Raw genomic sequence first — 16,238 nt, forward strand, 5'->3', positions numbered from 1 at the left:
ACAGTAAAGACATGTTTAAATATAAATCAGTCAGTGATTCACATTTAATGAAGCTGTAGAAGATTATGAAAATGAATGAAACAATGTCAGAAAACAATGTCTACTGTATACAGTGAAGGTCACTACGTGTGTGTGTGTGTGTGTGTGTGTGTACTAACTGAACGTACTGTAGATCAGTAGAATTAATCAGACACTGAACTGAATCACATCCATATTGTGGATAGTGGCCTTATTTACTTACAATTATTATTATTACCAGATAAATCATCTTTACCTGCATGCTGTTTCCTCTTCAGAAGCTCTGTAAACATAAATAATTCATTAAGTGTTCATATAAATTTATCAAAATGCAATTAAACAAAATATTTTATTATTTATATGAACTGAACACATGAATCTTGCTGCAGTTGTTTAAATGAATCTTTTAAATATTATACATATTAATATACACTGCAGTCTGTGAGAAATGTAGCTTTAACAATATACACCATCTTTATATTCTTAGCTTATGACATAGTTTAAAGTGAATTCATAAAAGTTTTTCAAGCTGAGATTTATTTATAATATTCCACACTCATCCTCTGCAGCTCTGAAAATAGTCGTTAAAAACTATTAATATTAAGGACATTTACACATTACACATTTACACTGGAAAGTGAAATTTGAAGAATTCTGTTACTTTGTCATATTTAATCCCGAAAAAGTTCTGTGTTTACAACATTAGAGCTGTTTTTCTCACTAATCTCTGTTTATTCTGAATAATTTACTAATCAGTAATTTCTTAACCAAGAGTAGAGTAAATCCTCCTCACCTGAAAATAGCCTTTCCTTTTTAATCTCTGTAAACAGATGTGATAAATTTAAGCATTGAAAAAAAATGTTTTTAACAGTTTTCAAATCAGACAACAGCAGCAAAAGCAGCAATCGTAGATTTCGAATTAAAAGCAATATTAAATGTTGTAAAATGAAAAATGTGTAATGAGTTTGATGCTCTAGTAAAATGTGGACTTTTGAGACAGAAAAACAGAACCAGGCTTTTCCAGTTTTATGATAATCGTGCAAAATGAAATGTTACAAAAATCCATGTATCGCATTGCACTGATATTTCATGTTTATGATCAGTTTTGCATTAAAAAACATACCTTTTGCGTTTTGGACAGTATAGTTCGTTCAGAGCACAACAGTATGCAAAAATATACAACACATTTACCGGGAACTTCTTTAGGGTGCTTGTACACCTACTCATTTATGTATCTTCTAATAAGCCAATCAAATGTCAGTAGCAAATTGCATCAAATCATTCAGATGCAGCCTTCCGGAAATGTTCACATCATCCATCCAAAATGTGAAAAAAAAAAGTTCTACTTCTGTCAGCCAAAAAACAGAAAGCTGAGGTTGCAGTAAAAAGACCTATCTTAAACCAGACTGGAGCCTGGGATTATATATCTGGAACAAGCGACACGTTTAACTCTACACACTGTCAATGAGATATGCCAAAAAAAAACAACTAAATAAAAAGATCTGATGAACAAAATCTGAAGGAAAAGTTCTGATATCAGGTAAAGTGAAGAAGCTGTAAGGCAGGGGTGTCCAAACTACGGCCCGCGGGCCATTTGCGGCCCGTTTCCTTTTTTGGAGCAGCCTGTGAGGTATATTAGAAAAAGAATGAAAGTTGGCCCGCTGGTTTTTATAATGTGAGATTCAAAGTTTGAACGCTAGGTGTCTGAAACGGGCCAAAGAGTGGGAGAGGGTGCGCATTTCTAGCGCAGAAAAACGGGGCCAAAGAGTCTAAAAGCGGAGAAAGTGCGCATTTCTAGCGCAGAAAAATGGGCCAAAGAGTCTAAAAGCGGAGAGAGTGCGCATTTCTAGCACAGAAACACGGGGCAAAAGAGTCTAAAAGCGGAGAGAGTGCGCATTTGTAGCACAGAAAAACGGGGCGAAGAGTCTAAAAGCGGAGAGAGTGAGCATTTCTAGCACAGAAACACGGGGAAAAAGAGTCTAAAAGCGGTGAGAGTGCGCATTTCTAGCGCAGAAAAACGGGGCAATAGAGTCTAAAAGCGAAGAGGGTGCGCATTTCTAGCGCAGAAAAACGGGGCAATAGAGTCTAAAAGCGAAGAGGGTGCGCATTTCTAGCGCAGAAAAAACGGGCCAAAGAGTCTAAAAGCGGAGAGAGTGCGCATTTCTAGCGCAAAAAAAACGGGCCAAAGAGTCAAAAAGTTGCCGAAATTAAGGAGGTTTGCATTAAGAGACATCATGAAATTAAACATCAATTTGAAAAATCTTAGTTTACACAACACTGTCAAAGATAAAGACAGTTAGTCAAGTAAGTGTTTTAAGTTAGTGTGTAAATGAAATAATCAGGAAAAAAGTATTATTTAAAGTGGTATATTTCATTGTTTGTTTTATTACAGAGTGTGGCCCGTGACTTCAAATATATTTCTCCTTCTGGCCCCCAACAAAAAAAGTTTGGACACCCCTGCTGTAAGGCATTATGACAGTGTAGAGACCTCTGAACATTAAACAGCATGAAAAGGGATGAGGATGATGCTCTATTCCTGCTCGATAGGAGAGCAAGGCTGACTTATTTGTGCTGTTTGATAGAAATAGATCAGTGACGTTTTGTCCCATTTAAAAATGTTTGTGATGGTTTGCTGGTTTGCTTAGCAGCAGCTAATTACTAGCCATGCTGTTCTCTCCAACACTACAGTTGCAACAAAAAGCATGTAAACCCTTTGGGATTACTTGGTAATTAAATGTATTCTTATCTTCATCTTCAAGTCACAACAATAGACAAACACAGTCTGCTTAAACTAATACCACTCAAACAATATGTATGTTTGCATGGTTTTAGTGAACACAACATGTTAAAATTCACAGTGCAGGGTGTGAATTTGCATTTAATAACTGTTCGGCAACAATAACCTCAACCACACGTTTCCTGTAGTTGCAGGTCAGAGCTGCACAACCATTCAGGAAGAATTTTAGACCAGTTCTCTTCACAAAACTGTTTCAGTTCAGCAATATCATTGGGATATCTGGTGTGAATCGCTCTCTTGAGGTCATGCTACAGCATCTCAATTGGGTTGAGGTCAGGACTCTCAAGAAAGCGTATTTTCTCCTGTTGAAGGCATTCGGTTGTTGATTTACTTCTATGTTTTGGGTTGTTGTTCTGTTGCATCATCCATCCTCTGTTGAGCTTCAGTTGTCTTAAGTTTTTCTGTAAAATGTCTTGGGAATTAATTTTTCTGTTGATGACGGCAATCCATCCAGGCCCTGAGGCAGCAAAGCAGCCCAAACCATGATGCCCCTTCCACCATGTTTCACAGTTGGGATGAGGTTTTGATGGTGGTGTGCTGTGCCTTTTTTCTCCACACATAGTATTGTGTGTTACTTCCAAACAACTCAATTTTGGTTTCATCTGTCTATTCAGTATATTTAGCCAGTACTGCTGTGGAACATCCAGATGCTCTTTTATAAACTTCAATCGTGCAGCAATGTTTTTTTTTACTGCAACAGCTTCCATATTGTAGATTTGTCAACAAAAATGTTACCATGTGGCAGATATTTCTGTAACCTTCAGCCTTTAGGATTCTTCCTCACCTCATTGATCATTCTGCGCTGTGCTTTTACAGTCATCTTTACAGGATAACCACGCCTCGGGAGAGTAGCAACAGTGCTGAACTTTCTCCATTTGTAGACCGTCTGTCTTACCGTGGACACATGAACATTAAGGCTTTTAAATACTCTTTTGTAACCCTTTCCAGCTTCATGCAAGTCAGCAATTCTTAAACATAGGTCTTCTGAGAGCTCTTTTTTGTGAGACGTGATTCACATCAAGCAGTGCTTCTTAAGAACAGCAAACTTAAAACTGGTGTGTTTTTATAGGACAGGGCAGCTTTAACCAACACATTAAATATCATCACATCCTGGCTCCAATTAGCTCGTAGAAAAGTCCTTGGCCTAGAGGTTCACATACTTTTTCCCCTCTCATTGTGAATGTTAACATGTTGTGTTCAATAAAACCATGCAAACATATCATTTTTGTGTGGCATTAGTTTAAGCAGACTGTGTTTGTCTATCGTTGTGATGAAGATCAGAACACATTTAATGACCAATTTATGCAGAAATCCAAGTGATCCCAAAAGGTTCAACATACTTTTTCTTGTAACTGTATATGATATATGTGATTTTACAGAATGTGTGAAAGGTTTTATGACCCCAATGCTCTAAAAATAAGCTTGTCTCCACAGTGGGATTATTTGGATGGAGCATGGGCAAGGAACACTGAAAGAAGGGGTGTGTTTGAGTTGCTGCTAAGTATAAAAAATGTTGTTTATAAATGTTTTTAAATGAATCTTCATTCTCTAGAACGGTTTACAGCACCTTTATGTTTGTGTCTTGTACAGAATTGAATTGAATCTCTAAACCAACAGAATGTGCTATTTAAATGCAGGGTGCACAAATATTAGATAAAAACGTTTTGCAAGAAAGATCAATAAATTGATACATTAAATATGTACTGCTGCTACTACTAAATAATTCATAGTATAGTCATGCTTCATAATGAATAAGCTTATATTAATTTAGGTATAAACAAATAACTTTCCACTAAACATCTGAAAACAAACAAATTGATTTCTTAAGAGAAATATTAACATATGCTAGACACACTTATTCTATGTTTTTATTGGTTTAACTGGCAAGTATATCGGTTAGTTTTGACTTTGTAATGTGATTTGCTGGGAGATGCTCTTTCAGTGTCAGTTGTGTAAAATAATTATATTATAGCACTCCCTCTTGTGTGTTATTGCCTATGTAATGTCCAGCATAGTCTGGTCTCTCCGTTTTAAAATGCTAAAATATTAGATACTTATATCTTACACAAAGTCCCAGCTTGTTAAAACATTGTAATGTCACTAATAAAAATAATTTAAACCCTTACCTTTATAAAGATAAATAACTGCAGCTGTCAGTCCAAAAACAATAACCACTAAAACTGGTATGGTGATGATGGCAGACTTCCAGAAATGAAAAATTTCACCTAGAATTTAAACTAGATGTTAATACATTTTAAAATATTTAGAAGCATAAGTGTCTTAATTAATAAATTACTAATGAAAGAACAAAAGCAGTGTTTATTCAGAACACAGAAACATAAACATGAAAAATATCACTTTCAAAAATCAAAGAACCCTTTGGCTACAACAAAAGATCTACAGAAGATTTTTTGTTCTTGTGTCGACTATTAGAAAAAATACTGAACAAGAATATTTATTAAAGGACACCACAAAAAAGCCACTGTTGCCCACCTGGATATTTATCAATGTTTGGATAAAATGTTCTTTAAAAAGTGGAACTCTCAGCACAAATGTACATTGCTATGTTTGGAAGAAAAAAATTAAATGGTATCTCAACAATAAAAAGCATAGTAGAGGGAGATTCATTGTTTTGGCTGATTTGTTGCCTCATGGCCTGGATGCCTTACAATCACTAACACTTTATTCTTTAGTTACTCAGGTTATCTTTTAACTAAAATAAATTTCATTTCAAACATTGACAAAGATGCTGAATTGTCAAATACTTTTGTGGCACTCAAGATAGCTAACTTTTTCTGAAAGTTGAAAGCTGAAAACTCATGTAACTGATGTAATGTGATTATATCGCAGTAAGTAGCGCTGTTGCCTCACAGAAACAGCTTGGGTTTGATTCCTGGCTGGGGTGACCCGGGTCTTTCTGTGTGGAGTTTTTACGTTCTCTCAGTGTCTGCGTGGGTTTCCTCCGGGTGTTCCTGTTTCCTCTCACACTCCAAAGACCATTTGGGAACCAGTTAGCACACTCACTAGATGTGTCTGTGTGTTGCTGTCTGCCCTTTGATGGATTGGCTGGGTGGGGGTTGTGGGTGGGGGTGTTCCGCACAGCCATGTGGAGGAGGGGGGAGGAATCCGTTTGAAAAGGGCCGCTGCCACGGGCAGTCTCTGCTGGCACCGCGGCATTGATAAAATATCTCAGACATGGGGCCACTCACCTCGAGTCTGACGTTAAGCAAAGTTTAAGGGTTAACTTTACCTAACATTTTGTCCTTTGAGTTTGAGCTTATACAGCTTATACATAACATTTTATAATTAATTTAAAGACGGATGGACCTTTAACAGAAAGGTACAGTATCTCTGTTTATGAAATTACAAGTTAGTGCATCACTTCTCAATGAGATTAAATCTGAATGCCAGTGTTTTCTTAGACACTTACTGGTGATGATGATCTCAGCCTCTCTCAGGTGGTGTCTCTGTAGAAGTCTGCAGTGGATCCTGTCTGAGTTATAAACAGTGATGCGGCTTTTTACTCTGAAGCCCTCAGTGTCTCTGTGTGTCTCTGTATCTTCAGCAATCAGACTGACTCCTTCACTGTTCAGCCACAAAACCTCAGGTTCAGGGTTCCAGCCTTTAGACTCACAGACTAGACTGATCCCACCTGACTTATCATAGCCCTCCATTGTGATCACAGGCTCAGTTCCCAGAACTGAAAAAAAAAACAGAATTTGAATAAATAAATTATTAAATTAGCAAAAATTATTAGTGCTTTAATTTGACTAAAAAAAATCACAGATAAAATAACACATTAAAACTGATTAGTGATTAATCAATCTCCTCTCTCTCTGAACACTGAATATTACTAAGTACAGTAAACCTTTGATCACAATATGGTCAAATATCTAAATGCTGGTAATATTTTCATCTCATGTTTAAGCATTTTAAGCAGGGCTGGTATATTTTATTATTACAGAGCAACATATTTCAGCTATTACAGTTTTTGGAGTTTGCTAAGGCCCAATTCCTGGACTATCTCTCCTTTTTTCCAAACTTAACACAAAGCTTCCCTAACCACATACACAACTACACACAAATACACAACTACTGGATGAAGTGAACACTTTGCTATTTAAAGAGGACATGAAACATTTCAGTTTGTACAAGTTTTCTAAGGGATAAAATATAACGGAATTTATTTGGGTGGAATTTTTTATATAAAATGTTTACACACTAAATTATAATATATTTATGTCTGTTACGTTTGAGCTAGGGCGCCACCATGTTGCCCGTGCAGCGCTGGTGACGTCACGATGTTGTTTGGTAGAAGACTCCAGGCATATAGCTAGCGTAAAAGAGCTTGTTGTTTGTGGAGATTATGGATGAAGTCGAAGCTGAACTAGGCTAACGTGGAGCATTTACTCAGAGATCTTTCCTGCTGAAACCTGAGCAGAACTTTTCAGATGCTTTTCTGAGAGCAAGGCGTTTTGGAGGTCCGTGCAGTAACCCTGCAGCGCGTCCACAGCAGGTATTGCCATCCAGTTAACCAGCTATTTTATATACATTCAGCTATTTAACATGTAAAGTCCAGAGTTCATTAAGACTGAATGAAACGTACAAGATTTAAGTGGATATTGAAACATCCAGGCGCTGTTTGGTTGATAAACCGTTCAGTTTGGAAGTTAGAAGTCTGGGTACTTAGCTTCATCTAGTTAGTGTTGGTTAGTTAGCTAGCGTTGGCTAGCTATGGCAAGATAGCTAGATAAGTAGCTAGCATTGTTATCTTTTAACCTTCAGCTTATCTAGACTTTCGGTAAGGTACCTCTCGCTGCTCTGCTGGGTGAGCGTGTTGTTTGGCTCGTTCGTGCGGCTCACAGCTGCTGCTGTTACAGTACCTCCAGTCGGACGGTCTGTACATCACAGTTGTTCAGAGAAAATATAAAAACGGAGGAAAAAAGCCTCGGACTTCAGCTGATTTGTCCAGCGCTAATGCTCCCGACTTAAAAACCCTCTCCTCCATATAGTAGTGGTCTAGAAAGTGCTCGCCACTAACCCCTAGCATTGCATCTAACCGGAGGATTCTCGGGCTTCAGCCCTGCGAACCCCGCTGAAGAACAGCTGTCCGAGGCGAGATATGAAAGTGAAAGTGAACCTTTTTCTCATTCTTTACTCTATAAAACTTTACTACACCCAGTATTACTACACACAGGGGCAATACAAAAGTGCCCCCCGCTCTGCATTGATTTTTGGTTTGTATTGTATTATCTATTGAGGAACTAATTTACTGTAGACTAATAGTTTATGTTAGTGAGGCGTTCGGGAACCAACCTCGTGACATCACTTTCAGCGCTGGGACAAGATGGCGCTGCCCTTACTTAAGAAAATTACATTTAGATTGCTCATTATTTTAATTCCGCTTCACTGACAACGGTTAAACTTGAAGTGTTTCATGTCTCCTTTAAAGGTGAGAAAGTAGACTGTTCACAGGGTGATAGAACACACAGCCCTGGATATTTGCACTAATTCTGCGTAGCTAATCACTTGACTATAGCACACCAACAGAAATTGTGGTTTCCATTTTCAATATTTAGCACCAGAATTTTACAGACTGCCAAAACTGGAGGATACCACAGATTTCTGGTTAGGTTAAGACATATTAAGTTGTTTGAAAGTCACTAAGCTTCACACAGATTTATGGTTGTTCTGACAAAATACAATTGGATTTGCTAATAGTAAACACCCTGATCTGTAGTTCGTAGTAGTCTGTGGATCGACTTTAATTGGAAATTAGTTACACTAAATCTTAACAAGTACTAAAGCCAACAGAGCAGTTGTTCTTTACCTTCAACAGTGACTTGAACAGTGATGTCATCGTACCAGGATTTGTCCCTAATGAAACATTTATAAGCTCCTTCATCAGAGACTCGAACGTCTGAGAGTCTGAGTGAAGTGTTTCCTTTTTGTAGCTCCTCTCTGAACAGTGCTGTTCTTCCTCTGTAGATCTGATCCTGCTTTTCATTTATGTCTCTATGATTCTCGTACAGATGCACAAATCTATCTGCTGCATCTAATCTGTACCATTCTACAGTCATGTCCACAGCACTGGTGTTGGGTTGGATAGAGCAGGGCAGAACCAGGACTTCACCAGGTTCAACAACAAGAGGAGCATCTGGACCAACAACATTTAAACTCTCTGTATTGTGACACATCCACACAAAAAACAGTAAAATGTTGAACATGTTATTTTGATCAATACTTTTATAATACAGCAGTCATAAATGCTTCAGTCAAAACCATAATAAATAGTAATCAGGAATTCATGTCTATATTTTTGAGTGTGTGTAAGAAGCTGGTTGTTATACATTTCTCCACAAACACACAAATAAACAGATAATGCTGCATCATATAAAATATATGTACCTGATTCAGATTTTATACCACAGAGGAAAATCAGAACTGCCATATGGAAGAACTTCATCCCTGAAAAGTGTGTAAACGTTTATATAATTAAACGCACCACGTTACATAGTTATTTAACATATTTTCTTAATGTTAAACTCATGACACATGAATGATACACTGATTATATACACACCTATCTTTCTCATCTTCACATGTTCATTACAGGTATTAGGAGAGTTACTTTCAGCATTTCAGTAGGGTGACCATATAGAAACTTTCACCTGGTGGAAGGAAGGTGGCACAGAACCAACTGTGAAAATAAATGATTTACATGATATCAAAGCCAAATCCCAGACATTTTAGACAATTTTCTAATTCCTAAATTTAGTTACTGTTTATCATTCAGCTTCTGACTCCTAATTTCCTAATTACTTTTTATATTTCTTTCACTTTTGCTTCTTGAAATCTAAGATTTGAAAACAAATAACAAAGTTCAGTTTAATCCAGCTTTTGCTTTCCCTCTAAATTACAGTTAAAAACTACTGAAAACAAGAAGCTGATCATAGATCAGGAAGTGCTCGTGTATAGACATTCACTTACCAACAGCTAAATGCTCTCATAGAGGATCAGAAGATCACAACAGCAGCAAACACACAGCTATTAAACCTGAACAGATTTTCAAGCACATAATACTTCATTTTTCACCAAATGAGAAACATAAACTAGATCTAAACAGCAGCAGCAGCACAGAAATCACAACATGAGGAACAGGCAACAAATGAAAAAAGTTGCCAAAAATGCATTTTAAATCCTTGCTACAGTGAATTTGACCACATTTAACTCTTATCAATTAATGCCTTTAAAATATCAGATATTTATAGTCATCATAACTCATTTCTTACCAGCCGCTGTCCTCAAACTCTTATTCTGTGAGACTGAAAAAGTTACTTTCAATTTTAACTTCCTGTTTCCACCTGTCTACCCACGCGCACACACACACGCACGCTCGCACACACACACACGCACGCACGCACGCACGCTCGCACACACACACACACACACACACACACACACGCTGTTGTTGAAAGTGAAATTAACCCTGTATCCTAAATATCCTATAACACAGTTGCTTGTTGTATGGGACTCCAGAATCCAGTCTATATAAAACTGAATAGACAGTACACGAGAAACTTTCCCCAAAAATCTGGAGGGGTGAAATTTGCCATCCTAAATTACTCTGAATCCCTACAATGAATAATATCAGCTGAAACTCATAAAAAATACACAATACTGTTCTTCATGAATGTGTAATGGACAGCATGCACTGCGATCTTCCTACCAGAGGAGGACCAGGCTCTGCGCTTTCTTGTAAACAGCCTGGTTGATTACAGCTTTGTCAATCATTAATAAAAAGGACCCAGTGTTGATCTTTCTATAGATATGCCCGTGACTCTCTGTAGTGACTTTGCCCTGCTGGACTCTCCTTTTCCCCATGTTTTTGGGAGTTTCTGTCTCATAGGGGGTCAGACTGTTTTCTCATGTTCTTCAGTTGGCCATCTGAAGTCTGTATTTCTCTTTTCTGCTCTCTCTTTTTATATGAAAAAAACATTACTGCTGTTTCTGAAGATTGAAGGGGTTATATCTTTTTTTCATTTGTCTTTTCCTCTTCCTTTTTGTTAGACTGTCCAGTAGATAGGTTTGGCCTTCTTTATTATTTTGTTTTTTTTTTGTTGCCCTTCTTTTGTCGAGTTTTGCTACCCTGTCAAACCATGCTACTCTTATGTGTATATTTAAAGGTAAAAATACAAAAGAAACACAATATTAGATGTTTCCAGTAAGAAGTTCATGTACTATATTTGGAAAGCCTAAATCACTGTTTCAATGCAAAGTTATGGTAGTAAGAGTTTATAATACTCAGTTTTTCTAGATATTTTATTATTGTTATTGTTATTGTTATTGACTATTGTTATTAGTCAGAATATGAAAGTTCACATCTACAATCAGCTCGGCACCGAGTGAAAGTCATTTTTAATTCTCAGAAACTAACAACAAGACATTTTCAGCTGAATTCCAGAGCCCACTAAAATTCTTAAATGTGCAGTGATATACAGAGGCAATTAATTACTGTACTCTTTCATTAATTTTAAATTTAGATGTATGAGAAACTGCATCACTCACAGGTACACTTATTAATAAAAATAAAATAAAATCAGTCAAACACTGAATAATCTGTTAAGATTATTAAAGTGCATTATTTTGCATAGACACCAGGAAGCCAATTCTCTTTCTTTACCCAATGTCTATAACTGTGTCTTTTTCTAGCTCTGGTAGGCAGACAGACTGTAATCAGATGGTAAACAGGTTTTTACATGCCTGTGGCCTCCACAGAAAATAACTATTATATTTTTGTTGTTAGAAAATGTAATTTTTGGATTGCTATTGTGATGTAAAGATTATTGAAAGAAATTTGAGAAGATTCATTTTTAAAGGAAAGTATCTACTCCAGCTTTAAGTGACCATTGCAATATTTCTAAATAGTAAAGTAAAAGGCTGTGAAGAAATACACCAAATCTACAGTCTACATTCCACTTAAATGAAGCACTTACACAAACACGTTTGTGTTAATTTTCAAAAGTGAACTGTACCAATTTTTGTACCAACATTTAAACAGTTTATAATTTACTTTGTATATTAATACTGCACTGATTTTAACATATAATACATTTAACATTAAACATTAAACTTATCACTCTCTATCAGAGCTACTTCCAGTTCCAAAAAGAGACACACACACATATTGGCATATTAAAACTTGGGAAGAAAAATTGCCCAAAGCATCACTAAAGTTCCCTCTTGTGTGGAAAAAAGTGCACTATAGGCTGCTCTTCCTGTGGGAAAAAGGTGATCAAGTGCCGGTGAGATGCCTCTTCTTCCAAACAATGACGATGTGTCCTCAAGACATGATAATGTAATGAGTCTTAATTAGTGCCCACGTGCCCTTCTGCCCTTCCAATAGAATGCAATAAATGCCTTAAATAACCAGCCCTACGAGACACAAAGGGTGCCATGTTGTCATCTAGTTTTATTTAGTTGACCTGACCGTCTACCTGTAATGGGGTGGAGTGCTACAGGTAGGTGGCACTCCAGCCCAGAGAGTTGTAGAACCCAATGGCAGAACAGTAGATCTCAAAGCAGGTAAACCCAAGAAAAAAAAGGAAAATAATAATAATAATAATAATAATAATAATAATAATAATAATAATAATAAATATATATATAATCGTTAATATATATATATATATACAGTGCCCTCCATAATTATTGGCACCCCTGGTTAAGATGTGTTCTTTAGCTTCTCATAAATTGAGTTTTGTTCAAAATAATATAGGACCACGATGGGAAAAAAAAAGTAAAGTCCAACCTTAAACTCAAGTAAATTTTAAGGGGGAAATAAAATCCCTGACTAAGAAATAATTATTCTTCATAAAATCACCTGTTCCACAATTATTGGCACCCCTAACAATTCTTAGGAAATAAATTTAATAAAAGTATTTCTGTCACTTCTACAGTAGTTTACGAAGTTGATCAGAGTATGTAGGAACATTTAATTAGTAATTCACAACTTCCTGTTTCCCTGGGGTATAAATATGACGTGACACAGAGGCCATTTTTCTTCAACATGGGAAAGACAAAGGAACATACCATTCAAGTGAGGCAGATGTGTGTTGACCTTCATAAGTCAGGCAATGGCTACAAGAAAATTGCTACTCGCCTACACCTGTCCATATCTACTGTCAGAGGAATTATTAAGAAGTTTAAAACAACTGGAACAGTGGTAAACAAGCCTGCACGAGGACGCAAGTTTATTTTGCCACCACGCACAGTGAGGAGGATGATAAGAGAAATAAAAAGTTCTCCAAAGCTCACTGTTACAGAATTGCAACAAATGGTAGCTTCTTGGGGTCACAAAGTCTCCAAAACAACCATCAGGCGCTATCTACATGCCAACAAGCTGTTTGGGAGGCATGCACGGAAGAAACCATTTCTCACTCACAATCATAAACGCAAACGTTTGGAGTTTGCTAAGCGGTACTGGGACTTCAACTGGGACCGTGTGCTTTGGTCAGATGAAACAAAGATAGAGCTTTTTGGCAACAAATGCTCTAAGTGGGTCTGGCGTAACACAAGAGCTGAGTATGCAGAAAAGCACCTCATGCCCACTGTGAAATACGGGGGGGGGGATCAGTGATGCTGTGGGCCTGTTTCTCTTCCAAAGGCCCTGGGAACCTTGTTAGGGTGCATGGCATCATGAATGCTCTAAAATACCAGGACATTTTAAAACAAAATCTGGTGGCTTCTGCCCGAAAGCTGAAGATGGGTCGTCACTGGGTCTTTCAGCAAGATAATGACCCTAAACATGTGGCCAAATCTACACAGAAATGGTTCACCGCACACAGAATCAAGCTCCTCCCATGGCCATCTCAGTCCCCAGACCTCAACCCCATTGAAAACCTGTGGGGTGAGCTGAAGAGGAGAGTGCAGAGGAGAGGACCCATGTCGTTGGATGATTTAGAGAGAATGTGCAAAGAGGAATGGTCAAAGATCCCTCTTTCTGTATTCTCCCATCTTGTGAAACATTACAGGAGAAGATTAGGTGCTGTTTTGTTGGTAAAAGGGGGTTGTACAAAGTATTAACATCAGGGGTGCTAATAATTGTGGCACACATGATTTGATGTTAAATAATTATTTCTTAATGTGGGATTTTTTTCCTACTGAATAAATTCACTTGAGTTAAAGGTTGTATTTTACTCTTTTTTTTCCATAGTGGTCCTATATTATTTTGAACAAAACTCAATTTATGAGAAGCTAAAGAACACATCTTAACCAGGGGTGCCAATAATTATGGAGGGCACTGTATATATATATATATATATATATATATATATATATATATATATATATATATATATATATATATATATTTATTTATTTATTTATTTATTAATAGGATATATAATAATATTATATAATAATATTATATATATATAATTATTATTATTATTAAACCCCGCTCCACGCGGGGATCGAACTCAGGCTGTCGCGGCCCAATGCTCTAACCGCTGAACCAGCGAGCGGATTGGGACGGGGCCGCTTTAATCACTCTTTAAAGGGCCTCCGCCGAAAGGGGCGGAGCAACGAAAACGGGCGGAGAGTGAAAACGAGAGTGAAAACAAACCTCGCGAGCGTGAGTGAAAGAGAGGGGGAGAAAACGTAAACTAAGGGTGTACTCACACTAGGCCCGGTTTGGTTGAATCGTGCCGGAGCACGGTTCGGCCCCCTCCCCACTCCCCCGCAGGCCTGCACTCACACTGCGCTAAACGATCCGTGCCCGAGCACGCTTTCGTCAACAGGCGACTTTTGTTTTGAAGAACAGTATGCGCGCAAAACAATGGAGTTCAGGATTGTACTGTTGTTTTTGTTTCTCTGGAGTCGTTTTGGGCGTGCAAATACGCAACTGAACCAGAGATTCATTGATTGTGCAACACAGCGATTTACTGCTAATCGTGCTGCAGTGTAAGAAGGTTTTTACACAAGCAGCAGAGTCCAGGGAGAAATTTGCAGCTTTACTCGCGGACTACAATTCACGTTCATCAGTAAGGTAAGAGACGTACTTGCTATATACATAAATAGTGACCAAAGGAGCGAAACATAAAACTCAAGTAATAATAAAATGTGTTTGTTGTTTAGGACTTGTAGATAGTAGTCCTAATTTATTATGGGTAACACTAACCATTATGGTGCTCTTTAGAACCCTTTTCAAAAATATTATATGCAGAATTGTGTATAAAACGTCCTCCGTTTACAGTAGCGTCGCATCACTGACGTCATCTTGATCCGTGCCCAGGCACGGTTTGCGCTCACACTGCATCTGTACCGTGCGCGGGTCCAAGTGAACCGTGCTCGGGCCCACCTCTCCAAGCGGGCTTGGGAGGTTACCGTGCCCGGGCACGGTTCGGATTCCCTAGTGTGAGTACACCCTAAGGCTTGCCTGGAAGCGGCTACCTCTTATGAGACGAGGTGAAGGATTAACTAAACAAAAGGGGCTTCCAACGAAAACAAAACTAAACTGAGGTGCTTATGGAATTAAACGCTGCTCCACCAGAGAGGGGAACAGCGCGGGAGAGGGAAGGTAAACAAAGAGAAACACACACAGACACACAGAGACTTGCGAGGGCCGGCAGAAAGAGCACACCGCTCTGCTCCACCAAACTAGAGACAGATAGATGGCGGCCGTGGAGCTCACTGCTCTACACAGCTCCACCAAACTCGAAGGGAAAAAGGGATAGAGATAGAGAGCCGGGGCTCGCTCGGAAAACCGGCATAGATTCGCTCTCACGAGCTTCAAAGATCCAGCGCCGAGTGGCTAGTTGGCGTTGCTTATAAGCTGTTGAAAGCAGGTGTTGATAATTAGCCCTCGGAGCTGGCCTGGCGAGCCCTCCGATGCCCTGGAGGACGCCTCGATCGGGCACCAGCCCTTACACTACCACTGCGGGCTTTACAAACTTCTGAACTACAAGGCCTAACAGTTCTGTCTACTTATACATATTCTCTATCTTTTGAATACATTCACTAAATTCTTAATCCATTAAAAAAAAATAATTAGTTGGGAAATGTTTTTCTATATTCAACTGACAGTTCTATAACATTTATTTTCTATTGTTTGAGCAGCAGGATTGAATAATATTGGTAAACTGATTACACAAATAATAAGTAGTTTCAGTTATAAACACAGAGATATATTTCACAGAGATATCATCTTAAATTGCCTTGTTATCAAGTGATTAAATTTGGTGACAGTGACCAAGTATATTTTATGAACTGTTATAATAAAAATAAATAAATAAAGCATTAGTTCTTGTATCTTGACTCTTTTAGTGAATTCAAAATAGTTCTATGTCTGTGAAATACATGTGTGTCTAGTACTGATATTTTTATTAATGTTTATTTCATTTTAATGTTTGTTTATTTGAAT

The 16,238-nt window shown here is 37.8% G+C and overlaps 1 protein-coding gene across 1 annotated transcript in view; it reads right to left on the reverse strand.

Annotated features, from left to right (window-relative positions):
- Window positions 1-16,238, reverse strand: part of LOC103043250 (uncharacterized) — a 38,901-nt gene that overhangs the window by 14,936 nt on the left and 7,727 nt on the right. Inside the window, exons 3-9 of the mRNA XM_049482797.1 lie at window positions 9,399-9,515; window positions 9,224-9,283; window positions 8,646-8,996; window positions 6,246-6,515; window positions 4,942-5,040; window positions 812-838; window positions 275-301 (exon numbers count right to left, since the gene is read on the reverse strand). Of these exons, the coding sequence (XP_049338754.1) occupies window positions 275-301; window positions 812-838; window positions 4,942-5,040; window positions 6,246-6,515; window positions 8,646-8,996; window positions 9,224-9,283; window positions 9,399-9,411 (847 nt within the window). The 5' untranslated portion in view covers window positions 9,412-9,515. The remainder of the gene's footprint in view (window positions 1-274; window positions 302-811; window positions 839-4,941; window positions 5,041-6,245; window positions 6,516-8,645; window positions 8,997-9,223; window positions 9,284-9,398; window positions 9,516-16,238) is intronic.

The sequence above is a fragment of the Astyanax mexicanus genome, chromosome 8, assembly GCF_023375975.1.
Source record: "Astyanax mexicanus isolate ESR-SI-001 chromosome 8, AstMex3_surface, whole genome shotgun sequence".
Classification (NCBI taxonomy): domain Eukaryota; kingdom Metazoa; phylum Chordata; class Actinopteri; order Characiformes; family Acestrorhamphidae; genus Astyanax; species Astyanax mexicanus.